This window comes from Mirounga leonina, unplaced genomic scaffold, assembly GCF_011800145.1.
Source record: "Mirounga leonina isolate KUSES-001 unplaced genomic scaffold, KU_Mleo_1.0 Mir_94, whole genome shotgun sequence".
NCBI lineage: Eukaryota > Metazoa > Chordata > Mammalia > Carnivora > Phocidae > Mirounga > Mirounga leonina.
In genome coordinates this window covers 39,086,781-39,114,384 of record NW_023270855.1, presented here as the reverse complement: position 1 = coordinate 39,114,384, position 27,604 = coordinate 39,086,781, and the positions used below count along the sequence as shown (strand labels likewise).

The 27,604-nt window shown below is 42.4% G+C and overlaps 2 protein-coding genes and 1 non-coding gene across 3 annotated transcripts; 1 reads left to right on the top strand and 2 right to left on the bottom strand.

The window, feature by feature from the left end:
- Positions 1–1,348: 1,348 nt before the first annotated feature.
- On the bottom strand, positions 1,349–3,211 carry LOC118005547 (IQ domain-containing protein F5-like). Its single transcript, XM_034997518.1, has 2 exons — positions 3,208–3,211; positions 1,349–1,788 (listed from the first exon to the last, which is right to left on the bottom strand). The coding sequence occupies exons 1-2, from the start codon at positions 3,209–3,211 to the stop codon at positions 1,349–1,351; spliced, it is 444 nt and encodes a 147-aa protein (XP_034853409.1).
- A 13,355-nt stretch (positions 3,212–16,566) lies between these two features.
- Positions 16,567–19,565, bottom strand: IQCF1 (IQ motif containing F1). Its single transcript, XM_034997517.1, has 3 exons — positions 19,536–19,565; positions 18,030–18,140; positions 16,567–17,097 (listed from the first exon to the last, which is right to left on the bottom strand). The coding sequence occupies exons 1-3, from the start codon at positions 19,563–19,565 to the stop codon at positions 16,672–16,674; spliced, it is 567 nt and encodes a 188-aa protein (XP_034853408.1). The 3' UTR covers positions 16,567–16,671.
- A 3,293-nt stretch (positions 19,566–22,858) lies between these two features.
- On the top strand, positions 22,859–22,965 carry LOC118006123. Its single transcript, XR_004677956.1, has one exon. It is a non-coding gene; the product is annotated as a U6 spliceosomal RNA (small nuclear RNA).
- The last annotated feature ends 4,639 nt before the right edge of the window (positions 22,966–27,604 follow it).

Sequence of the window (27,604 nt, the reverse complement as noted above, 5' to 3'; positions counted from 1 at the left end):
TCTGTGCTCTCTCTCTCAAAAAAATCTTTAAAAAAATTAGGATCAAATCTTTGCAAATCATATATCTGTTCAGGTATTAAAATCCAGAATATATAAAGAACACCTATAAACAAAAACAACAAGCAAAAAAAAACTGATACAAAAATGGGCGAAGGATTTAATAAATATTTCTTCAAAGAAAATATACAAATGATCAATAAGCATATGAAAAGATATTCAACATTACTAATTAGGGAAATGCAAATTAAAACTACTGGGAGCTACCACCCCACATCCATAGGATGGCTACTATCAAAAAAAAAAAAAGAAAAGAAAAGAAAAAAGAGAGAGAGTAACAAGTGTTGGCAAGGATGTGGGGAAATTAGAACCCTTGTGCACTGCTGATGGGAATGTAAAATGGTCTAGATGCTATGGAAAACAGCTTAGCAATTGCTCAAAAATTTAAAATAAAATTACTGTATGATCCAGCCATTCCACTTTTGAGTATATATCCAAAAGAATCAAAAGCAGAATCTCAAAGAGATCTTTGTACACCCATTTTTCACAGCAGTATTATTCACAATAGCCAAAAGGTGGAAGCAACCAAAGTATCTATCCATGGATGAATGGATAAACAAAATGTGGTATATACATACAGTGGAATATTATTCAGCCATAGAAAAGAAGGAAATTCTAACACATGCTACAACATGGGTGAACCTTGGAGACATGCTAAATGAAAAAAGCCGGTCACCAATAATAATAATAATAATAATAATAACACGATATCATTCCACTCAAATTACGTTTTTACAATGATCAAATTCATGGAGACAGAAAGAGTTGTGGTTGCCTGGGACTGGGGAAAGGGAGAATGGAGAGTAATTGTTTAATGGGTACAGAGTTTTAATTTTGCACGATGAATAAAGTTCTGGAGATGGATGGTGATGATATTTGCACCACAACATGAATATACTTAATGCCACTAAGCTGTTTACTTAAACGTTGTTAAAATGACTAACTTTATGCTATGTATATTTTACCACAATTTTTTAAAGATGACACAGTCCTCCATGTTGCACAACTACAGAGGGCACCATTTACATGGACCACACCGTGAAGGAGTCTCCCTGAAGTTGGTCAACTTGGAGGCCCTGAAGCCCCAACTCTCCTACCCATGGCAGACATTGCTAATCAATCTGTTCAAAGGTCCTATTCATCCTGCACTAGGCTCTCAGAATTCTCCACGCTAGACCCCAGACAAACCCTGCCACTTCCTCAGAACTGATTTATGAGATGCCATCATTAGCTCAATGACATCTTTGAAATCTGACGGAGAGAGCTGGGGACACAGATATAGCAGACCTGATCATTCCTTTATTGGAAGGGGTATGCACTGTTGCACTCTACAAGCCTGTGCGCCTAAAGAGATTTCAAGTTGAAGATTCAGATGACTTTCTTTGAAAAGGTAGTGGCCCTGAATAAAGCCACGGGTACGGCAATTATGCCAACGCCAATAGATTTGGATGATGCGGGCAGCGTGGAGCAAACGGCAGTAACGAAGGCGTACGCGCCACATGCGGACCCAGGATTGCAGCTTGACCACTGCCCATTCTTGCCGCACGTAGAAATCTAGGGCCAGGTGCCTCTTCCTCTCCAGCAGCTTCACCAGCATCTGCTTCCACCAGCGCTGAATGATACATGCTCTGAGTGCTGCGTGCAGCAGTGTACGGCGTACCAGGGTGCCCCGCCACCACGCCTGGATGAACATGGCCGCTTCCTCTTTCCTGGTGATCTTTTTTGGGGGGCCTTGCAAGAGAAAATGGGACACTTAAGAAACTCATGCATTTCAGCCCTAAGATCTGCCAGGAAGAAGCCCTGATCTCTATCAACAATCATCCCTTTCTCTGACATTCAGCAGAGCCATTTTGGGCAAGAGCTGGACCCAGGAGACCAAGTAGGTGTCCTGCATCAGCCACTCTCTGATTAACGGACATGGACACAACATCTTGCCCTCTGAATCTCAGGGTCTCCATCTGCACTTGCAATGTCACCCAGTTTTGCATGGACCTGGTTGGCCAGTCTAGAACAAGAACACCATGATCTAGAGGTGAAAGAGATTCGTTTCACCTGGACCTGACCATTTATCTAAGATCCATGTCTCTTCCCTCAGACTCCTCCCATCTGCTGGAGAAGTGGCATCTTTTCTCCTCCTGCCCTCTCACCTCTGACTTCAGGTTACACCAACAACCTACTGTCTCCCCTCTGCCTCACCAAAGTATTAAAAGATTCGTCTGCCTCATACACTTTATTAAGAGCTTAAACACCAGTTAACACATTCATCAGTACAAAGATACACATGCACGCACACACTTCTAGACCCAATCTTTCTGTAGCTCTATCTTTGCATTCCCCAAACACAGTCCCCACCTTGTAGCTCCCAAACTTGTGTAGTCTGAGTTCATTCTCTTTTCCCACCTCCTTGGCACAATCCACACATTTTGGCCAGACCCACATCTCAGCCTAAGGAGGAAAAGGGGGGAAAGGATAGCCGAGGAGGAGTCGATCTGTGTTCATTCTAGCTCTGTGTATAGTGACTATTCAGCTCAGTTTGCCTGGCACCCTGGGTTTATGCCTGTTGTCCGGAGTAATGTTGATAAGTACCCCTTTCACTCACTGAAGCATCTCTCTATAGACAATAAATTACATGGTCACAGACTTTTGGTTTGGGGTATTCCACTAGACCCCAAGGGTCAGAGATGTCACAAGTCAAGGCTCTCCCCAACATAGTAGAGCCTGGAACCATCAACCATGGAGGAGTGGGGAGGGTAGTAGGAGTGGTATGGGTGGGATTATCAGGGGCAGAGTTACTTCCCCTTCTCCCCTTTGCTCCTTCAAGCTCTGTTCTACCAATGTGACTTCATCATCTTTGACTATAACTTGGAAAATTTGCTGTCCAGTAATCAGAGTTTAGAGAAAAAAACATTGGAGACATAAGGGTACTCTCCTCATCACTAGGTGTCAAGTCAACCACACAGGTTCCTGGCATTTCCTGGGACCTCGGACATGAAAAGGGGGTGGGGGAGTCCCATCCAGAGGAATCTATGGGAAATTTACTGCCCTTCCAGAAAGCTTGGGTGGATCTGACTATCTCTTATAAAACATTAAATGCCTCTGACTTGTGCTGGATGGTCAAATCCCCCTCAGGTCTGCACTTTACTAAATTACCCATGGTTAGGGGCAAGATGGTCCCATCACTCTCAGGTCTGGACTCCTCCAGCCACACACTGGCAGCAGAAGTGGAGGAAGGGGAAGAGATATGATGTCATAAGGGCACCTATGACTCAGGCACCAGGATGGCTTCCAGCAGTTGAGCCCCTTTCTAAGAAAAACCTAGAAGACCTGCCCTTTCCTTCCTACCAGAATGGCCAGAGTTCTGGCTACAAAGAAGAACACCACAAATACTAACCCACTGACACAAAAGTGTATAATGATACTCAATAAAGCCTGGCTAGTATTTATTAAATGGATTTCTGTTCATTTAAACAATGATATTCCAAAGAACAGAATCAGTGTGCTATGTACTGAAATAGAAAGGTGTATCAGATTAGCAATCATCAAGTCAAGATGAATTCAATATAAATATATATTTATACACATGTATTGTAAAAGCATTATTTTTAAAGGGGGTGAAGATAGGAAGATATACATAAAAATTAGCAATAATCATCTCTGATGAAGACGGCAGAATTGGGAGAACAGAATAAACTCCTTCATTGTGGCTAAACCTCCTTTGTCTGGCCTAACTCTAGGTCATATTGTTATCAGGCCTCTGGGAGAGCAGGACCCATACAGACCAGAAAATTCATAAAGCCCCCAGGACCAGCCAGGGCCTTCATCTCAGTCTCGAGTGGCCGCAAGTCCTCTCCCGCCTTCCTCTTCCCCTGAGAGTCTCAAGGTCACAGCCAGGAGATGGGTGAGGGACAACCACTGCACAAGAAGGGCCCCACTTCTGCCTGCTCCTGGCCTCTGAAGACCCATGTGGTCATTGTGAGCACCTGCTTCCTTCTCAGGGTCATAGCCCCAGAGGTCACTGAGGAGTGCATTTGCAATGTGTAGAGTACATATGTGGAGACAGTGTGGGGATCTAGAGGGATGTACAGAAGATACACACTCCTTTCCCCTATCCTCTACCACGCTGTCTAGATTCCCCTCACCTTTGACTAGCATTTCTGCTGTTCTAGGAAGTTTGACGACGGGGAGCAGTTATCCAGCCCCTCATCCCTGAGGTATCTGATTCTCTAGTTACCATACTTCTCAGGCCATGATTGTGATCTACCATCACACCTGGGCAGCAAAGCACCAACAGATCTTCCAATGAATCACCCAAGCAGTATCCATAGTCTTCCCTGCCTACATAGTGTGGCAGCAGCCCCCTCGCCTTCTCCTGATGACCAGGCTTACTTATCCCTGCCAGTATGGTGACTCCTTTCATTACCTGGTTGTCTCTTGGCAAAGGATTCTGAAGTGACTGAGTCTCAGCCATAAGTTTAAGTTTAATGGGACTCTTGCTATGACCCTTGATGACTGCCTTCCCCCCTAGAAACTAGAACCTCCAGTCAGATGGAGCCTGCAGGGACACAAAGCCCAAATTCCCACATGTATAACTGGAAGGGGTGCTCACAGATGCATTACCACTGCCACATTGATTCTGAGACATTGATTCTGAGATATATACATTCTACCTATTAGGGACCCAGCACCACATAATGGGCATTGATTCAGGGCTTGGGTTAGCAAAGGACGCCAGTAGGTTAAATCCAGCCCACTGCCTGTTTTGTTTTGTTTTGTTTTAAGATTTTATTTATGTATTTGAGAGAGAGTGAGAGAGCGAGAGCACGAGCAGGGTGAGGGGTAGAGGGAGAATCAGACTCTCCACTGAGCAGGGAGCCCAGCGTGGGGCTCGATCCCAAGACTCCAGGATCATGACCTGAGCTGAAGGCAGACACTTAACCGACTGAGCCACCCAGGTGCCCCCCACTGCCTGTTTTTATACATCCTGCAAAGAATGGTTTTTACATTTTCAGTGGTCGAAAAAACTAAAAAAAAAAAAAAAAAAAAAGCTCATGACACATGAAAATCATATGAATTCAAATTTCAGTGTCCATAAATAAAATTATATTGGAACACAGCCACGCTTATTTGTTTAAATGTTGTCTATAGCCATGTTTACACTGTAATGACAGATATGAGTAGCTGTGACAGGGACAGTATGTGGCCTTCCCATCACTTCCCACTGTTGCTCAACACACAACAAACTGCAGAGGTGCTGTTACAACCAAGTAGTGTTTTACTGCCACACATATCGCTGCACTGTGATTTGCTTTTTTTTATCACCAATACATACATATCCATCATGTCAAACAAGAAAAGGGGGAAAGTAGACTGTAAATGTCACATTTTTAAGACAATAGCAAAGCATTACAGCTGTGCTAAAGGAATACAGTATTATATATCTACATCACCAGACTAAGCAATCCACAGTACTCCTAACTCACAAGAAAGCAATGATCATAAAATTTAGAAATTTTAAAGGGAGTATCTAATCAGAGCAGAATTTCTTTACAAAAGTAAAAAACAAAAACGAGGCTGCAAGCAACATTCGTTTGCAGATTGCTCATTTGTTAGCCAAGCAAGAAAAGGTGTTTATTAGTGGTAAGCTAATTAGATCATGTTTAATTGCAGCAGCTGAAAGAAAAAGGGACAAAAATAAACAACACTACTAGCCTTTCAATGGGAATAGCTGCTCAAGAGTTTAAGACACTAGGAACAAAACCAACAGTCAATTTAAACAAAGCAAATGATATCAAGTGGTTTTGCCTTGGCTCTTGATGAGATGGCAGATGTTACCAATACAGCTCAGCTGTTGTTCATTGAAGGGGTTAGTGCCAGGTTTGAAAGGGCCTGAAGAATAGTCTGCATGAAACAAATACAGTTGAGAATATTTGTTGAAGAAGTTGAAAAGCCACTCATTCAATACCATTTGAAGTGGAATCTGCTAGGATGTGATAAAACTGACATGGTACAAATATGAGGAAGAAAGCTAAAAAGAAAAGGTTGAGTTGGACAAATTTACAAAGTTTTTGAAAATTTAAGGGCTTCTAGCTTTTAGTTACTCATTATATTATTCCCCAATAAGTACTTTATGGAAAATATTTAATCTATCGTGTTACCAAAGCAGTAATGTCAACGGTAAGCTTCACGTGCCGTTGTTGACTTAACTATCATCAGTTCTGTGAATTTTCATCAGAAACAGAGGCGGAGTATTCTGACTTGCCAAGCACACAGCAGCTCCATGGGTTGAACACAGCGGTAGCCGCAGCTACATAAGCCTTGCTAACTTGGAGCTGTGCTGTTGGGTCCATATATTGCCGCCGTCTCTGCCTCCATGGCCAGATCCCATTGTTCCAGTACTAGAGTGAGTGACAGGAGCTGGCTGACATCAACCAGCCCAGTCATTTTGTCTCCTTCACTGTTTAGTCTCTTTTCTGTGACGGGTGTTCCCTGGTGCCATTCGAAGATTTTCACTATGTACACACTCCCATATGTCCAGCTATCTGCTTCCAGCCCAGACTTCCTTGTCTCCAATGTTCCAGTCTTTGTGTTGCCAGGAAACTGGCCAGGAAGCCATTCACCACTGCTGAAAAGTCCATATATATTCTATCTCAGGCTACTTCTCTTACCACACAAAGTGGATGTACAGCCTGAAACTCTGCCCATTGAGAGGACTTTCCCTCACCACTCACTGTCTTTCAAGGCTACCCTTGAATGAGGCTGTAGCTCAGCTGTTATTTTGGGATGACATATATATATTAAGCTTAACAAGCTATAAATCAGGCTCAGGCATTTTCCTTATGTCAGCTGGTCCCAAGGGGTTCCTTATACCCCCCCCCCACATGAGTATGAGCTGAGAGGGGATGGTGGTGGGTTACCCAAGAGTTGAGGCTACCTGCCCATGTAGTTTGCTCCTTCAGTTTCCCATTTTCTGTCATCATTGCTATCTGTGAGGTTAAGGAGGAATGTCACATGTCTTCAGTCTCAAGGGTTCAGGGGAATTTGAGAATTCAAGATTTGGGGGGCCATCAACCCAAATGATCCCATACCTTGTGTCAGGGTTTCTCCTGCCCTGATTTTGGCAGAGCACACTACCTTGATGGAGAATTTAACCTTCTTAAGAGGGTGGCCACTCTAATGATTAAGTCCTGGGCCTGGCCCTCAGCTTTTTCAGCCCTTTATTACAGATGAGAGGGTTCTTTATATGCCATCAAGAAAGCCCTCTGGCTTGTACACTTACCTTTTAATTGCCTGTTACTTGTTCTCAGCCTTTGTTATCTTTTTTCAGAGCTTCATAAAGCCTAGGAATAGCCATCCAATCCTTTATAGTTAATTCCTCCATACTTTTCTCTTTTTTCTTTTTTTTAAATACTTTTTTAAAAGATTTTTTTAAGTAATCTCTACACTCATCGTGGGGCTCAAACTCACAACCCCAAGATCAAGAGTCACATGCTCTGCCGACTGAGCCAGACAGCGGCCCCAATTCCTCCATTCTTTCCAAATGCCTGCTGTGTCACACCAGCTAGGGCATTTCCTGCCTCCTATAATGATCCCATTCACCTTTGAAAGGGTTACCATTTAAACCGCCACCTTGTGCCAGGGGCTATCTGTGCTGCACTTAACCACTAGTATTTGGGATCCTCATTGCCAGCCAGGCAATGATGAAGTGAAAGATCCCACTTCGGAACCCCATCTTATTATCTGCTTTCTCAGGCAACCTCTGGCGTCAACTGTTGCAGTTTGGATTCTCCAGAAAAGGAGATAGAGTTTAGTGTCCAGGATGTTTTTATAGAATGCCCTTGGGATCAAAACCTATGGGAAGAAAGGGAAGGAAGCAGGATTGGGTAGAGGGAGAAAATCCAGCAATTCAGCTGGCAGCCCCAGAGCAGACACCACGGGAAGTTCTGTTGCTGAAATGGCCCAGCAAAATTGCCCCACATTGAGTCCAAATGGCCAGGTCTTTATACATCCACTCGGATCAGTCATTGTAGGTGATACCTGAAGGGCTTGACTCTGGGGCAAGGTAGGCTCTTTGCAGCTGGAGCAGTCAGTCCCTGAAGGGGCTGAGAGCTGCTATCTGACTCCCAGGAGCTGAGGTGGCAGGTTCTTCCTTAAAGGGGAGTCTGTGTAGTTCATCTCCATGTCTACCAAAAGCAAGATCTATTGCTTTAGGAGTAGGAGAACATTTGAAAAGATGTATTTATTTATTTTAGAGATGGTGGGGGAGGGAAGGGGCAAAGAGAGACAGAGAGAGAGTCTCAAGCAGACTCCCCACTGAGCATAGAACCCAACTTGGGGCTGGATCTTACAACCCTGAGATCACGACCTGAGCCAAAACCAAGAGTCAGACGCTTAACTGACTGCGTCACCCAGGTACCCCAGGAGAGCATTTTTTATAGGTGGATATCACTAATTCACATTTATTGATTCCTAATATGTATGGACTTACTGCCATCTTATTTTGTGCTTTAAATGTATCATTTTTTTCTCGTGGTCTGTTTTTCATTTCCTATTTTTGTCAGATTGAGTTTTCAGTGAATTTTGAGGTTGGTGAGTTTTTTCCCTTCTACTATTTTAGAAATTGTAGCAGAAATTGTGAGTTGCTTACCCATATCCACACTGTACAGAACTGTGATTTCATTGGGTCATTAACATTTCACTTAAGTAAATGACATTTCTCAGGCTCCCTTGCAGCTGGAGTGGTCATGTGATACTCAGTGGCCAATGAGATGTCTCTGGGTGGTTCTTTTGGGAAAGCTCTGTAAGAATGCAAATGGGTCCTTTTTGTCATTTTACCTTCACCCTCTTCTTCCCTGAAAAGTAAATATGATAGCACTCTGGTAACCATTTTGAGAGCATGAGAACAAGGCTCACATCCCTAAGATAGTGAGGAAGAGCAAATGAGAACATAGTAGCTTAGTTCCATGAACTGCCACACCAGGCCTGGACTGTCCACACTCAGATTTATGTGATGCAAAAACATACCTCTAGTTTGTTGATCTCGTCATATTTTAGATTTGTTTTTTGCTGAACATAATTTCTAATTTATATGGAAGTTATACACCTTATTCCTTTTCTTCTAGTACTTACACTTAGATTCATTTTAACACTTACACTTTAAATTTTACATTGGGGGCACCTGGGTGGCTCAGTCGGTTAAGGGTCTGCTTTCAGCTTAGGTCATGATTTCGGGGTCCTGGGATCGAGCCCCGTGTCAGGCTCTCTGCTCAGCAGGGAGTCTGCTTCTCCCTCTCCCTTTCTCTCTGTGCTATCTCTCGCTCTCACTCTCAAATATATAAAAATAAAATCTTTTAAAAATATTAGTACATTGTGGACTATTCTGAGCAAATCAGTATCTATCGCTTCTACCCCAAAGCAGGCAAGAACTTCAGCCCAATTTTCTTTACTTCACCCAGTGCCTCCAGCATCCTCTCATGTTGGTATCATCTGAGATAGTACACATATTTTTTATGGAGAAATCTTGTTTGTAACAATAAATTTTATCGGGGTGCCTGGATGGCTCAGTCAGTTAAGCATCTGCCTTCAGCTCAGGTTATGATCCCAGGGTCCTGGGATTGAGTCCCTCGTCGGGCTCCCTGCTCAGCAGGGAGCCTGCTTCTCCCTCTGCCTGCCACTTCCCCACAATTGTGCTCTCTTTCTCTGACAAATAATAAAATCTTAAAAAAAAAACCACACACACTCACAATAAATTTTACTGACATCTGTACTCATCACTACCTCTTACGTCATTCTCCTGGATTCATTTTTCTTTGTCATGGAATTCATTTCCCAGAAGTACTTTCAGAGACTTTCAATGTAGACATTTTTTTAACTCATGACCCTCAGATCAAGACCTGAGATCAAGAGTCAGACGCTTAACTGACTGAGCCACCCAGGTGTCCCTGATGTAAACTTTGAATTAATAAAAATGTCTTTCATTTTGCCTTATACTTGAATGCTGTTGTGGGTGGTATATTATTCAATGATTATTACATTTCTTTTCTTTCAGAGCATTGAGATGTCACTCTACTTTCTCTTCATACCCAGGTTTCTGCTGAGAAGGCTGATGTCAATCTGAAACTTATTCCTTAGTGGGTAGTTTGTGGACTTTTTTTCCTCATCAAATGTTTACATATATTATCTTCATCAGTTATGAGATTGTGCTGTGACCTGTTTGGAGCTCCGTCTGTTTTCCTTCACCTATTTTAGGGCAATTGAGTCTCTTTAATGAGTTCTGGGAAACTGATTAATGCCTTGAAGGTTCCTACTCTTTTTTTTTTTAAGATTTTATTTATTTATTTGTCAGAGAGAGTGAATGAGAGAGAGAGTGAGCACAAGCAGAGGGAGTCGCAGGCAGAGGGAGAAGCAGGCTTCCAGCCTGATGCGGGGCTCAATCCCAGGACTCCAGGATCATGACCTGAGCAGAAGGCAGACGCTTAACTGACTGAGCCACCCAAACATCCTTCTTTTTTTTTTTTTTTTAAGATTTTATTTATTTGAAAGTAAGAGAGCACAAACTGGGAGAAGGGCAGAGAAAGAGGGAGAAGTAGACTCCCCACTGAGCAGGGAGACCATGCGGGGCTCTATCCTAAGACCTTGTAATCATGACCTGAGCTAAAGGCAGACATTTAACCAACTGAGCCACCCAGGTGCCCCAAAGATTCCTACTCTTCATCTCTGTGCTTCCTTTCTCGGGAACACTAATTTAACCATGTCTAGAACTTCTGGATGGGTGCTCCATTTTTAAATTTACTTTTCTTTAACCTTTTCATTTCTCTGCATCTTTCCCTTTTCTGCTGCCCTTCAAAAGGAGTTCTTTTGTCAAAGTTTCCACTCATTAACTTTGGTTATGTCCATTCTGCTATTCATCCCATCTCTCAAGTTAGAATTTTAATACTGTTCCTTTCTAAGATCCAGAAATAGCTCCTTTTAATAATGGTTTATTCTTTTACAGCTAAGATGTCTCCTCCCATCCACTGAGAATATTAATTTCACTTCTTTAAGTTGCCTTCTTAGTCTTTCCCTTGGCCATTGTGTTTCTTATTGTTGAGTGTAGGGATGCTTTTTCGTGCAGTTGGTTTCCTCCAAAGTTTGATGATTCTTGCTCAGATGCTCATCTTTGTTTTGTGATTTCCTCTTCGCCTGTTGATGATTACCATGTCCATGGGACATACAGGGAGGTATGGAGTAAGCTTTCACAGTCAATCATCTCCTGGGCAGGAGTCTTGGTGTGCAAGGGTGTCACATGGCATCAGGTCCTGCCACACCTCCCCAGACCAATCACAGCTCCTCCCTGGAGATAGGCCCTCTCTTGCCAACCACAGGCTCAGCTAGAGTTGGCTACTCCTCCTATGGTTATAACCCCCCAACTAGCCGCCATGGTAGCCAACAGCCCCTGCTTCCTCCTGAACCAGCTGCTGCCAAGTTTGGAGGGACTGCATGGCCACTCTCTTCTTTTGTAGGAGATCTTTTTTTAGAGCTTTGATATATTTTCTTTCAGTGTTTTCACATCTACCTTGTGTCCTTTAAGTAGTCCACATAGTTTCTGTCCATTGAAGTTCCTTTCCTAAATTTTTAGGTACTATTAGAAATATTTTAAATAAATATATTCTTTTTCTATTATTCCTATGAATTTATACCAAGAGAAGAATATCTGAGCCTGTGTTCAAAAATTTTGATCCATTTTCTCATTGGACTTTTTTTTTTTTCAGTTTTCTTTACGATCATGTTTCCTTGAGGTTTGAGGTAAAAATGTTGAGGCAGATTTTAGTAAGTGACAATTTTCTTCTGCCGATAGTTTATCTCTATTTTTAAATGGAAATTTTAGTTTCTTCTCATCTTTTCCCTCATTTTCTTCTCTTCCCTTCCTGAACAATTTAGTCTGAAATTCATTAGGCTGGGCAGTGCAACGTAGGTATACCACGGCAAGAGATACTGTGACACAAGACAGGGTATGCATCCCAAGAGGGTGAAGAAGGTGTTGACATCAGAGGGCTTCCCAGTTTGGAACTCAGGCAAGGTAGAGGGGGGTTTGGACACGGGGGTTTAAGGTCATGGCAGTAGTGGGCACCATACCATGGGCAGGGTGAGGCATCTTTAGTGGTGTAGGAAGCCAAAACTTGAGCACAGCAATGAGGATATCTGTGCAGAGGGTATCCTGACATTTCATGTCAGCCCATGCTGGGTGAGAAGAGCATTCACACAGGACAGCAACTAATGTGGGATACATGAAGAGGGTAATGGCCTAGCAGGGTGTCAGAGCTCAAGCAGGGTGAGGACAATGTCTGCATAGCCAGTAGCAGCCATGGAAGATTGGTTACCTAGGGGGGAAATCAGATAAGAAAATTTACTAAGGGGGCACTTGGGTGGCTCAGTTGGTTGGGTGTCCACCTTCGACTCAGGTCGTGATCCCAGGGTCCTGGGATAGAGCCCCGCATCGGGCTCCTTGCTCGGCGGGGAGCCTGCTTCTCCCTCTCTCTCTGCCTGCTGCTTCCTGTGCTTGTGTGTTCTCTCTGTCAAATAAATAGATGGAATCTTTGAAAAAAAGTTTATTACGTATGGTACTGGCATAAAAACAGACACATAGATCAATGGAACAGAACAGAGAACCCAGAAATGGACCCTCAGCTCTATAGTCAACTAATCTTCGACAAAGCAGGAAAGAATGTCAAACGGAAAAAAGACAGTCTCTTCAACAAATGGTATTGGGGAAGTTGGATAGCCCTATGCAGAAGAATGAAACTGGACCATTTCCTAAACCACACACAAAAATAGACTCAAAATGGATGAAAGACCTAAATGTGAGACAGGAGTCCATCAAAACCCTAGAGGAGAACACAGACAGCAACCTCTTTGACCTTGGCCACAGCAACTTCCTGCTAGACATGTTCCAGAGGCAAGGGAAGCAAAAGCAAAAATGAACTATTGGGACTTCATCAGGATAAAAAGCTGTTGCACAGCCAAGGAAACAATCAACAAAACTAAAAGGCAGGGGCGCCTGGGTGGCTCAGTCGGTTAAGTGTCTGCCTTCAGCTCAGGTGGTGATCTTGGGATGGACTCCTTGCTCAATGGGGAGTCTGCTTCTCCCTCTCCCTCTGCCCTTCTCCACCTCCCCCCCTACTGCTTGTGCTCTCTCTCTCTCAAATAAATAAATAAAATCTTAAGAAAAAAAAAAAACCTAAAAGGCAACCTATGGAATGGGAGAAGATATTCGCAAATGACATATCAGATAAAGGGCTAGTATCCAAAATCTATAAAGAACTTACAAACTCAACACCCCAAAGCAAAAAATCTAGTCAAGAAATGGGCAGAAGACATGAGCAGACATTTCTCCAATGAAGACATACAAATGGCCAACAGACACATGAAAAAATGCTCAACATCCCTTGGCAATAGGGAAATACAAATCAAAACCACAGTGAGATACCACTTCACACAGGTCAGAATGGCTAAAATTAACAAATCAGGAAACAACAGAGGTTGGCGAGGATGCGGAGAGAGGGGAACCCTCTTACGCTGTTGGTGGGAATGCAAACTGGTGCAGCCACTCTGGAAAACAGTATGGAGGTTCCTCAAAACATTGAAAATAGAACTACCTTATGACCCAGCAATTGCACTAGTAGGTATTTACCCAAAGGATATAAACCTAGTGATTTGAAGGGGCACATGCACCCCAGTGTTTATAGTAGCAATGTCCACAATAGCCAAACTTTGGAAAGAGCCCAGATGTCCATTGACAGATGAATGGATAAAGAAGATGTGGTATATATATATACAATGGAATATTACTCAGCCATCAAAAAGAATGAAATCTTGCCATTTGCAATGTCGTGGATGGAACTAGAAGGTATTATGCTAAGTGAAATAAGTCAGAGAAAGACAAATCCATATGATTTCACTCATATGTGTAATTTAAGAAACAAAACAGATGAACATAAGAGAGGGGAAGGAAAAATAAAATGAAGTGAAAACAGAGAGGGAGGCAAACCATAAGAGATGCCAAACTCTAGGAAACAAACTGAGGGTTGTTGGAGGGGAGGCGGCTGGGGGATGGGGTAATTGGGTGATGGGCATTAAGGAGGGCACTTGATATAATGAGCACTGGGTGTTATATGCACCTGATGAATCACTAAATTCCACCCCTAAAACTAATAATACACTATATGTTAACTAAATTGAATTTAAATAAAAAATAAAGTAAAAATAAAAGAAAATTTATTAAAATGGGAGCCAGGTATCTTAATTTTGGAAACAAGAGGTAGAAATATAGAAAGGAGAAAACTAGAATGAACTCTTTGACTTTAGATTGGGATTAGAGATATCAATGTGAACCCATACGTTTCAATATAGATAGATGATAAATGATACAGATGATAGCAATGTGTGCAGTGTGTGTGCACAAACATATATTCCCTATCTCTGAACACTGAGAGGCCTGGGACCAGCAGTGCCCCAATAATGATGAGCATACTTTGCTGTGCTCTCCTGGGCCACTCCACTGCATCCCCAAATTTGCTGTTTTTCCTGGCTGCCAGTTTTTAAGGTGAGTGTGACCCCTTTCCTTGTTTTGTCGCTGATGCTGAATTTTTATGACACTTGACATTTGCACTGAAAGATGATAATCAGTCCCACTTTACAGCTGAGGAAACTGGGGCTCAGAGAGGTAAAATGACATGTCCATAGCTACACAGCAGTGAGTGATGGAACAAGGGATCTGACCTAGGCCAGTTTGACTCCAAAGTCCTTGGTCTTTACTCTGAGACACTGAACACAAGAGAGAAAGGTAGGCAAGGAAAAAGGAGACAGAAATCCTTCAAAGAGTGAGAGACCAGGACCTGTGTGAAACACGGGAGTAGGACATGGAAGAACAGAGCAAGAAATGCAGAGCTCATGCTCCAGGGCAAGACAGAGAGCTGGAACCTGAGACCTCCAGGCAACATCTCAGAACCTCTGTGAGCTGAAGGACTAGTTTGTCAGGGCAGAGTAGATGGAGCAGAACCAGACATAGGGCTTCTGAGCTTGCAGTCTTGATGGAGAATAACCCCGACTCCAGGACCCTCTCTGTCTATGGGAAACCACAGGATAGCTATGCCCAGATGGGCAGAGGGACAGCCTAACCTTGATTTCTTAATGGGCTTTTTATCACCACTAGGCCCCAATTCCACCCCAGGTGGCAACTTTTTGTAGGAAGTCACTGTCAGAGGCACCAGCTCCAGCAGGACCAGCCTCTGCTTAGCCTGGGCCTGGAGTCAGGGTGAGGGAGACATGGCCTATCCTTCTCAACTCTGGATCTGTGACCTGACACTCACTAGAGGCTTTGGCTAGCAATGGAGTGCCTTCTTTCCCATCTCCACCCTTGTGGAACCTCCTGCACCCCACCAGATCTGAAGGGGAATGAATCCTAGCCTCCATTTGGGGCTGAAGGGTGAAGGACAGAGGTTGAAGTAGGAATGAGGACTGGGGCTATACACTCTAACAGTGTCCAGTTTGGGTCTCAGATTCTGACATGGAGGCTATGTATGAGGATACAGTTACCAGTTGGGCAGGGAGCTGTTGAAGGCGGCCATTGAGAGGACATGACTGCCCATTAACCCACAAGTTGGACCCAGGCAACTGAAGGTTCCTCGCCTCCTCCCTTGTCCTTGGAATGTGCATGCCACCCACCATCCCACAGTGAGAGCCATTTTCAAGGACACAACCTTGAGAAAGCAATGTGGTTTTGAGAACATCTGGACAGTATATGAGACTGAAACTTGTTAAGGCCTCTATATAAATTTTTAAGATTCTGGCAGGCAGTGGGCTCCTGGGTGGCTCCATCTGTTGAACATCTGACTCTTGGTTTCAGCTCAGATCATGATTTCATGCGTTGTGGGATCGAGCCCCAAGTTGGGCTCTGTGCTCAGCAAGGAGTCTGCTTGAAGATTCTCTCCCTCTGCCCCTCCCCCACACTCTCTCTCTAAAATAAAATAATAAATCTTTTAAAAAAAAGGATTTTGGCAGGTGAGACCTACTCACCTAGCAACCAACCAAGATAAGCCTCATAGGCAAGTTCACTTGCTTATTAAGCTTGCCACTTGCCAATCTGGAATGGCCTGCTTCCTCCTTCCATCTCTCCTTGTCCTCTGTGTATAGGGGCCAGTTTATGAACCAATGGGAGCCAGGATCACAGAGCTTGGGGTGGGTGTGTTCCTTTCAATCATGGTGGTAAGAGAACAAGCCCTGAGCAACTAGACCTAAGTGGGTGAATTCCTGACAAATGTGCTGCCATTGCCATCACCAACCACCACCTTCCAGGACTCCATTATATGCAACCTTGGGGAGGGGCACCAATTTACATGAAGGATGCTCCCTGAGTTGGCCAACATGGCACCTCTGTTCCACCAACTTTTCAACTTATGGCAGACCTTGCAAATTAATCACAGTCTCTGCTCAGTCTGGGCAAAGCCTCAGAATTCTTCCCAAAATCCTCGGACAACCCCTGCCCGTTCCTCAGAGCTAGCATATGAGATGCCAATATCTGCCATCATTTACCCTGACCTCCTGGAACTTGTCAAACAGAGAGGCTGGGGGAAGACCACTTCACTGCTTTATTGGGAGGGGAATACACTCTGACACAATGCAAGGCCCTGAGCCCAGCAAGATCTCTAGCTCGAGATGCAGCTGGTTGGCCGTGACTCTGTAATGGCCCTTGATGAAACCCCGGGAAGCACAGGAGTGGCACCTCCAGTAGGCCTGGATAATGCGGGCAGCATTGAGCAGACGGCAATAGCGCCTACGGATGCGCCACATGCGGACCCAGGACTGCAGCTTGACTGCTGCCCACTCATTCCGTGTAAAGGTCTCCAGTGCTGCACGCCGCCTCTTCTCCATCAGCTTTGTCAGGATGTTCTTCCACCAGCGCTGAATGACCAGTGCTCTGATTACTGCGTGCAGCAGTGTCCGGCGCACGAGGGTGCCCCGCCACCAGGCCTGGATCTTTATGACTTCTGGATTACTGGTAGAGGGCTTATCTTGGTTTCCTGGAATCTTGCAAGAAAAAAGGGGACATTCAGAGAATGTTCCCCACCTGCTTGAGTCTTGGGGCATGCCAGAAAGGAACCCTGATTCCCTATCAACAATCAGCCCTTCTTCTGGAGCTCAGGAGCCCTGGACTGGCACTGGCTGGAACCAGAAGACCAGGTAGGTGTCCTGTCTCTGCCACTCTCTGGTTAATGGGTATGGATACATGTTGACCTCTGAATCTCAAAGTCCCCATCTATAAAATGGGAGTACATCTGCCCTGTCTACCCAGTTTTATATGGATCAAGTTGGCCAGCCTAGGGCAAGATTTATGCGTCAAAGAGTTACATATTCCACCTGAATGTGCCCAACTGATCAGGACCTATGATCCTTCCCTTCAGACCCCACCCCCTTGCTAGAGAAGTAGCATCCTTTGCTAATCCTGCCCTTTCATCCTTGACTCCAGCTCCAAACCACAACCTGTTCTCTTCCTCTGTCATGTTATAGTATTAAATTTCCCCCACCCCATAAAGTTCTACCTCTTATCTCTTCCCCATCCTTATTTCTCTTGACTTTCACATTTTAAGTCTTAATTAACAAGCAAACATACATGCACAAGCTCAAATACACACCACACTATTGATTAAGCCCAGCTTCCCATATGTTGGCCATTCTGTTCCACAAACAGCCCCTATATTCCCAGCTCCAGCCCTGTGTGGCCTTGGGGAGGGGCTCATACTTGTCTATCTCCATTATTAGCACCATCCACTTTATTTGTCTTGACTGTATCTACATCTTCAGCCTGAAAAAAAAAATGGGGAAAGAGAACAAACAAGAATGAGTTTATTCGTGTTCTCAGCTCTGGATCATGCAAAAAACACTAGCCACAAGCACTAGGACACAAGGACCAGAGGCATCCAAGTCAGGGTTCCTCCTACCTCCACCTTCTTCTCTGAAGTCAGTAATTCTGGGGATAAACCAGTCGGTTCCTCTTTCTGCTGAGGCTCATCTTCAGTTTGTTCATTAATTTGTTCAGGCTGTTCCTTCTCCTGAAATCAGCAGTTAGGGAAAAGGCAAGAGTGAAGTTGCCCTCCCTCCCTGTCTGTTCAGTATCCCACAGATTCCCAGCTTCTGGGGCTTCCCAGGGTATTCATATGCCAGGGGATTCCCTCATCCTAAGATATCTATGGGGACATCCCTAAAAAGCCTGGTTTGTCTGTCTCTTGCTTACTCACCATTGGTCCCACATGGATTGGGTGTAGATGGTTCAAATCCCCTCATGTCTGTGTTCCTTTAGCCATGGATGCGTAGATAGAGTGGATAAGGAGACCTATGATGTCATAAGGGCAGTTATGACTCAGGCACAAGGATGGCTCCCAATAGTTGAGCTCCCTCCAAGGAAAAGACAAGTGTTGGCCATTCTTTTCTGCTGGAAATGGTCAAAGCCCTGAATACAAAAACCAATACAAATAAAAAAACACCAGAAATACTGGCCCATTGATGTAAAGGTGTATAAAGATAACCAGTCATTGGTAATATCACCACTTGGTAAAATTGAGGATTCATTTAATGGTTAGCAGTCTATTAATACTCAGAGAATACTAACAAATTATAACTGTTAAAAAATAATTAATTTAGGGACACCTGGCTGGCTCTGTCCGTAGAGCATGAGACTCTTGATCTCAGGGTCATGAGTTCAAGCCCCATGTTGGGCATAGAACTTACTTGTAAGTAAATTTAAAAATAAATTTTTTTTAAATAATGAATTTGATCTATAGGTACTGATGAAGCAGGGTATCCAAGATATATTTATAAGTGAAAAAGTTAAAGATCTTTATGATCCCATTCATGTAAATAAAACCATCAAGATACATAATTATACATATATATTGTAAATGCACATAAAGGGGGAGAAAGTTATATCCACCAAATTGCTACCAATGATAATATTAGAAGAGTTGAATTGCTGACCCATCTATACAATGCCCAAGGAACTCCATGAGGCTCCCAGGACCAGCTGGGGCCCCCATCTCAGACTACAATGGGCTCAAGTGCTCTCCTGTCTTCTGCCCCTGAGAGACTCAAGGCCACATCATATGGCTGAGGAGTGGCCACTACAGAAGTTCTTAGCTCTGTTCTTATTTCTGAACCATGCAAAAGACACTTGACCCAAGACCCTAGACACTAGGTGGGACCCTCCCTACCTCTGCCTGCTCCTGTCTTCTGAAAACCCACCTGGTTAATGTGAGTAGCCAATTAGAGTCACAGCTCCAGGTGTCACTGAGAGTGCATTTGTCACACCTTCCAGAACACTGAGGTAAGCCTCATGACTGAGGAGTGGGGAGGGGCTAAGAGAATAGCAGGTAGGGCTCAAAATGTATCAAAGGAACATGAGTCCTTCTAACCAGACTCCATCAGGAAGCCAGCCACTGAGGATGCCTCACCTGCAGATTTCCCAACTGGCATATGGACATCCCTAGTACTCTGTGCTAATCACCCACATACTCCCTTATCTATGGCTGACTCCCTGTGTAGGCCCCTGAGGGTGGCAAGTAGGAGCCTTTGCAGATGGCTAGTGAGTATGCATAGAAAGCCAGCTGACTCTGTGGAACTGAGAAAGAACACAAATTTAAGCGTTCAGCATTGCCCTCAGGGGAAGCAAATGGTTGGCTATCAGAATCCAGCCTGGCTTTGCAAGATTGAGAGAAGACATACAATCTTAAGGATCCCCTCAAGAAGGAACAAGAAGTATGGAGCTGGTGTATATATAGAAAAGCTCCAAGAAATCCTCAGAATCCTTAGCAGGGCTGACAGAGAGAAAAAGGGGCAGAAAGCTTATTTAATGAAATATTAGCTGAATACCTGAAACTGATGTAAATTGTATGCCAACTATACTTCAATAATAAAAAAAAAAAAGGAAGAAAGAATAGCTGAGAATATACAAACATGGGAAAAAATTTGGACATCCAGTTCATGACACTCATAAGTCCCCAGATTCAATCCAAAGAAATTTTATCAAAGACATATTATAGTAAAACTGTCTAAAATCAAAGATAGGGATGCCTGGGTGGCTCAGTTGGTTAGAGCGACTGCCTTCGGCTCAGGTCATGATCCTGGAGTCCCTGGATCGAATCCCGCATCTGGCTCCCTGCTCGGCAGGGAGTCTGCTTCTCCCTCTGGGCCTCCCCCCTCTCATGTGCGCTCTCTCTCTCTCATTCTTTCTGTCTCAAATAAATAAATAAAATCTTTAAAAAATAATAAAAATAAAAAATCAAATCAAATAAAATCAAAGATAAAGACTTTTAGGGGCACCTGGGTGGCTCAGTCGGTTGGCATCTGCCTTTGGCTCAGGTCTTGATCCCAGCATCCTGGGATCGAGCCCCATATTGAGCTCCTTGCTCAGTGGGGAGCCTGCTTCTCCCTCTCCTCCCCACTCATGCTCTCTGTCACTATTTCTGTCTCTCTCTCTCAAATAAATAAAATCTTTAAAAAAAAAAGATAAAGACTTTTAAAAGCAATAAGAGCAAAATTTTCTCACATACAAGGGAATCCCCATAAGGCTGTCAGTAAATTTCTCAGCAGAACAGGCCATGAGAAAGTGATATATTCAGAGGGATGATATATTCAAAGTGCCGAAATAAAAAAACAGCCAACCAAGAATAAAGCTGTCCTTTAGAAATGAAGAGGAGAAAAAGACTTTCCCAGACAAAAGCTGACAGTTCATCTCTCTTACCACTAGACCTGCCTTACAAGAAATGCCAAAAGGAGTTCTTCAAGCTGAAATGAAAGGAGGCTAATTAATAACAGAAAACATATGAAAATATAAAGCACACTGGTAAAGGTAAGTATATAATCAAATTCAGAATACTCTAATATTGTAATCTGGATACTCTAATATTGTAATCTGGTGGTGTGTTAATCACTTAACTCTAGTACAAAGATTAAAGGACAAAAGTATTAAAAATCACTATAGTGGGGCACCTGGGTGGCTGGCTCAGTCAGTTGAGTGTCAGACTCTTGGTTTCTGCTTAGGTCATGATCTCATGGGTTGTGAGATCAAGCCCCACCTTGGGCTCTGTGCTCAGCACAGAGTCTGCTTGAAGATTCTCTCCCTCTGCCCCTCTCCCCACTCGTGCGCGTCCTCTCTCTCTTTCTAAAATAAATAGATAAATCTTGGGGTGCCTGGGTGGCTCAGTCAGTTAAGCATCTGCCTTCAGCCCAGGTCATGATCTCAGGGTCCTGGGATTGAGCCCCGCATTGGGCTCCCTGCTCGGCAGGAAGCCTGCTTCTCCCTCTTCCACTCCCCCTGCTTGTGTTTCCTCTCTCGCTGTCTCTCTCTGTCAAATAAATAAATAAAATCTTTAAAAATAAATAAATAAAATAAAATAAATAGATAAATCTTTTTAAAAAAATCACTATAGCTACAATAACTTGTCAATGGATACACAATATAAAAAGATGTAAATTATGACATCAAAAACAAAATTGGGGGAAGAGAAAAGGGTAGGTTGTGTATGCAATTGAAGTTATCAACTTAAAAAAGACTATAAGATGTTTTATGTAAGCCTCATGATAACCACAAGGCACAAACCTACAGTAAATACACAAAAGAAAAAAAAAAGGAAATCAAAGACTACCACTGTAGGGGCATTTGGCTGGCTCAGTCGGTAGAATGTGGGACTCTTAATCTCGGGGTTGTAAATTTGAGCCCCACATCAGGTATAGAGATTACTTTTAAAAAATCTTTTTTTAAAAAAAGATTTTATTAATTTATTTGTCAGAGAGAGAGCACAAGCAGGGAGAGTGGCAGGCAGAGCAGGCAGAGGAAGAAGCAGGCTCTTGCTGAGCAAGGAGCCCGATGCAGGACTTGATCCCAGGACCCTGGGACCATGACCTGAGCCAAAGGCAGATGCTTAACTGACTGAGCCACCCAAGCGTCCCTAAAAAAATTTTTAAAAAAAAGCATAACCCTATGGAAAAACATCCAAAACATCAAAGAAAGACAGCAAGAGAAGAAAGGAACAAAAGAACTACAAAAGAACCAGAAAACAATTAATAAGATGACATTAGTAAATCCTTACCTATCAGTAAGTACTTTAAATGTAAATGAATTAAATTCTCCAATCAAAAGACATTGACTAAATGGACCAAAACAACAACAACAACCGACCCAAGTATATGCTGCTTAACAGAGACTCACCTCTACTTTAAGGATACACATAAGCTAAAAGCGAAGGAATGGAAAAAGATATTCCATACAAATGGAACCAAAAGGGAGCAGAGGTACACACTTAGACAAAATAGGCTTACATTATTTGATTTCAAGATTTAAAGACTATAAAGTTACAGTAATCAAGGCAATGTGGTTTTAGTTTAAGAAGAGACAAATAGATCAATGAAACAGGATAATAAAGAAGCCAGAAATAGACACACGTCTACACAAGGAATTGATTTTTTTAATGTACAAAATAATTCAGTGCAGAAAGGAAATGCATCTTCAATGGGGAAAAAAAAAGGAATCTTGACCCTTATCTAAAATTATAGACAACACACACCACACAGGATGGATCACAGACCTAAACAAAAACTAAAGCTAAAACTGTAAAGCTTGTAGAAGAAAACCCATGAGAATTATTTTGTGACCTTGGAGTTGACAAAGATTTCTTAGGACAGAGAAAACACTGAGTATAAAAGTTTGATAGAATGGACTTCATCCAAATTAAAACCGTCTGTTCATCAAAAGACAGCATTTTTAAAAGTCAGCTGGGCTGCTCACTTTGGCAGCACATATACTAAAATGGAACAGTACAGAAAAGATTAGCATGGCCCCCTTACCAACATGACACACAAATACATGAATTGTTCCATATTTTCCAGCGTGGTGAGCATTAGACAACAATACTGTACAGTGTGTTTGAAAGTTGCTAAGAGAGTAAATCTTAAAAGTTCTCTTAACAAGGGGTCCCTAGGTGGCCAGTTGGTTAAGGGTCTGACCAGCTCAGGTCATGATCTCTGGGTCCTGGGATTGAGCCCCGTGTCAGGCTCCACACTCAGCAGGGAGTCTGTTTGTCCCTCTCCCTCTGCTCTCCCCCTGCTTTTTCTCTCTCAAATGAATAAATAAAATCTTAAAAAAAAAAAAGTTATCTTAACAAGAAAAAAAACCTGTAACTCTGTGGTGATAGATATTAACTAGACTTACTGTGGTAAGCATTTTGCAGTATATACAAATATCAAATCATTATGCCATACACCTGAAACTAATATAATCTTGTATGTCAATTATACCTCAATTTTTAAAAAAAGTCACAGGCTGAGGAAAAGAACATTTACTACATATGTGTGTGTATATATACATACATGTATGGAGAGAGAATGTATATATTGTGTGCATATATATATAAATGACATGTGCATATATATATAAATAAATGTGTATATATACATATATATTGTGTGTGTATATATATATTTGACAAAGATCTCATATCCAGGATAGAAGAACTTCTGCAACTTGAGAACAAAGATAAGCAACCCAATAAAAATGGGCAAAAGAGTTCATCAATACTTCATAAAAGAAGATATACAGGGGTGCCTGGCTGGCTCAGTCAGTAGAGCATGTGACTCTTGATCTTGGGGTTGTGAGTTTGAGCTTCACATTGGGTGTAGAGATAATTTAAAAATAAAATCTTTAGGGGCACTCTTGATTTCAGCTCAGGTTATGATCTCAGATCAAGCCCCACATCAGCCTCCACACTGGGCATGGAAACTGCTTAAGATTCTCTCTCCCTCTCTCTCTGCCCCACCCCCCACCCCCACACACAAACACACATGAACAATTTCTCAACATCATTACTGATTAGGGAGAGGTAAAACTTTTTTGCCCCTCTTTTAAAATCTTTTTTTAATTTAATTTTATTTTATTAGGTTATGTTAGTCACAGTACAATACATCATTTGTTTTTGATGTAGTGATCCATGATTCATTGTTTTCATATAACACCCAGTGCTCCATGCAATATGTGCCCTCCTTAATACCCATCACCGGGCTAACCCATCCCCCCACCCCCCTCCCCTCTAAAACCTTCAGTTTGTTTCTCTAAGTCCGTAGTCTCTCATGGTTCGTCTCCCCCTCCGATTTCCCCCCCTTCATTTTCCCCTTCCTTCTCCTAATGCCCTCCATGCTATTCCTTATGTTCCACAAATAAGTGAAACCATATGATAATTGACTTTTTCTCCTTGACTTATTTCACTTAGCATAATCTCCTCCAGTCCCACCCATGTTGATGTAAAAGTTGGGTATTCATCCTTTAAGATGGCTGAGTACTATTCCTTTATATATATGGACCACCTTGGAAAACAGTGTGGAGGTTCCTCAAAAAATTAAAAATAGAGCTACTCTATGACCCAGCAATTGCACTACTGGGTATTTACCCTGAAGACACAGATGTAGTGAAAAGAAGGGCCATATGCACCCCAATGTTCATAGCAGCAATGTCTGCAAACTGTGGAAAGAGCCGAGATGCCCTTCAACAGCTGAATGGATAAGGGAGAGGCAAAACTTAAACCACAATGGGTTACCACTACTTATCTATTAAAATGGCTAAATTTTTAAAAATTTTTAGAAACTGAGAACCAAACATTGGCAAAATGGAACAACCAATTTGGAAATTAGTTTGGCTGCTCCTGATAAAATTAAGCATACACCTACACCTACTCTGTGACTCAGCAATTCTACTCCTAGGTACTTACTCAAGAGAAATGAAAATGTATGTTCACAAAAAGACTTGTACAGGAATGCTTGTAGCATTAAATTCATAACAGTTAAATACTGGAGACAAGTCAAATGTCTGTAAACAGGAGAATGGATAAATAAGTGTTATGAGTATACTCATAAAATACTATTAAACCATAAAAAGGAAAGAACTAATGATACATACAATGACACTGACAAATCTTACAGACATCACGTTGAGGGGCAAAAATGCCAAACACAAAACAGAATACATTGTATAATTCCATGTATGAAGTTTGATAACATGCAAAACTAATACATAATGATAGAAATCAGAACCATGGTTACCTCTGAGAATTGGGATGGATTAGAAAGAGGCACAAAGGGACTTTCTGGGGTGATAAAACTGTCCTATATCTTTTTTTTTTTTTAAGATTTTATTTATTTATTTGACAGGGAGAGATAGCCAGAGAGAGAACACAAGCTGGGTAAGTGGGAGAGAGAGAAGCAGGCTTCCCGCCGAGCAGGGAGCCCGATGCGGGGCTCGATCCCAGGACTCTTAACGACTGAGCCACCCAGGTGCCCCAGAACTGTCTTATATCTTGACGAGGTATAGATTTATGAGATATATGCGTTTGTCAAGACTCAGTTAACTGAACATTTAGAATTTCTTCATTTCATTATACATAAATTATACCTTGATTTTTTTAAATGAAGTTAAAATAAAGCCATTTTCAAAAAAATAAGAGTTCAGAAAACAAAATTGCTAGCAGATTCACACTACAAGAAATGCTAAAGGAAGATCCCAAATGGAAGCTCACATCAGCAGGTGGAAATAATAGTCCAGAAGTAGTAATACTGAATAAATAGAAAAGACCATCTTTAAAAAAAAATTTTTTTATTTTAATTCCAGTAAATATACCATGTTATATTAGTTTCAGGTGTACAATATAGTCATTCAATAATTTTATACATTGCTCAGTGCTCATCACAACAAGTACACTCCTTAATCCCTGTCATCTATTTCACCCATCCCTTTACCCACCTGCCCTCTGGTAACCATCAGTTTGTTCTCCATAGTTAAAAGTTTGTTTCTTGTTTTTTTTCTCTCTCTCTTTTTTTCCCCTTTGTTTGTTTTGTTTCTTATATTCCACATGGGAGTGAAATCATGTGGTATTTGTCTTTCTCTGACATTTCACTTAGCATTATAGTCTCTAGATAAATCCATGTTGGTGTAAATGGCAAGATTTCATGATTTTATGGCTGAATAATATATATATATATATATACACCACATCTTTTTTTAAAAGATAGATAGATTTATTTATTTATTTATTTATTTATTTATTTATTTATTTATTTGAGAGAGAGCATGAGTGGGAGAGGCAGAGGGAGAGGGAGAGAGAGTCTCAAGCAGAATGGAGCTGATGCAGGGCTCAATCTCAGGACCTGAGATCACAACTTATGCTGGAACCAAGAGTCGGACATTTAACCAACTGTGTCACCCAGCACCCCACATCTTCTTTATTCATTCATCTATTGGTGGACATTTAGGCTGCTTCCATAATTTGTCTATTGTAAATAATGCTGCAATAAACATAAGGGTGCATATATCCTTTAAAATAAGTGCTTTTGTATTCTTTTTAAAAATCCATTACTTAAATTCAATTTATTTAACATATAGTGTATTATTAGTTTTAGGGGTGGAATTTAGTGATTCATCAGTTGCATATAACACCCAGTGCTCATTATATCAAGTGCCCTCCTTAACGCCCACCACCCAATTACCCCATCCCCCCACCTACTTCTCCAACAACCTTCAGTTTGTTTCCTAGAGTTCAGCATCTCTTATGGTTTGTCTCCTTCTCTGTTTTCATCTTATTTTATTTTTCCTTCCCTTCCCCTATGTTCAATTGTTTTGTTTCTTAAATTCCACATATGAGTGAAATCATATGATATTTGTCTTTCTCTGACTGACTTATTTCACTTAGCATAATACTCTCTAGTTCCATCCACGTCGTTGCAAATGGCAAGATTTAGTTATTTGTGATGCTTGAGTAATATTCCATTGTGCGCACACGTGCATGCGCATGTGTGTGTATCACATCTTTTATTTTATTTTATTTTTTTAAAGATTTCACCCATTTATTTGAGAGAGAGAGAGAGAGAGAGCGCACAAGCAGGGGGAGGGGCAGAGGGAGAGGGAGAAGCAGACTCCGCACTGAACAGGGAGCCCCATGTGGGGCTCGATCCCAGGACCCCGGGATCATAACCTGAACTGAAGGCAGATGCCTGACTGAGCCACCCAGGCGCCCCTCACATCGTTTTTTTTTTTTAAGATTTTATTTATTTACTTGAGAGAGACAGAACAAGAGCACAAGCGGGGGCGGGGGCAGAAGGAGCAGATTCCCCACTGAGCAGGGAGCTCAATGCTGGGCTCAATCCCAGGATCCCGGGATCATGAACCAAGCCAAAGGCAGATGCTTAACCGACTAAGCCATCCAGGTGCCCCTATACCACATCGTCTTCATCCATTCATCTGTTAATGGACATCTGGGCTCTTTCCATAGTTTGGCTATTGTGGACATTGCTACTATAAACATTGGGGTGCATGTGCCCCTTCAAATCACTAGGTTTATATCCTTTGGGTAAATACCTACTAGTGCAATTGCTGGGTCATAAGGTAGTTCTATTTTCAATGTTTTGAGGAACCTCCATACTGTTTTCCAGAATGGCTGCACCAGTTTGCATTCCCACCAACAGTGTAAGAGGGTTCCCCTCT

Bases quoted from the DNA above. Each gene is read 5' to 3' on its own strand.
- IQCF1 (XM_034997517.1), bottom strand. From the start codon at position 19,565: ATGTCCATATGCCAGTTGGGAAATCTGCAG. The intron at 18,141-19,535 runs GTGAGGCATCCT...TGCTGATTTCAG, and splicing joins GCCAGTTGGGAAATCTGCAG to GAGAAGGAACAGCCTGAACA. The intron at 17,098-18,029 runs GTAGGAGGAACC...AACCAAGATAAG, and splicing joins CTTCAGAGAAGAAGGTGGAG to CCCTCTACCAGTAATCCAGA.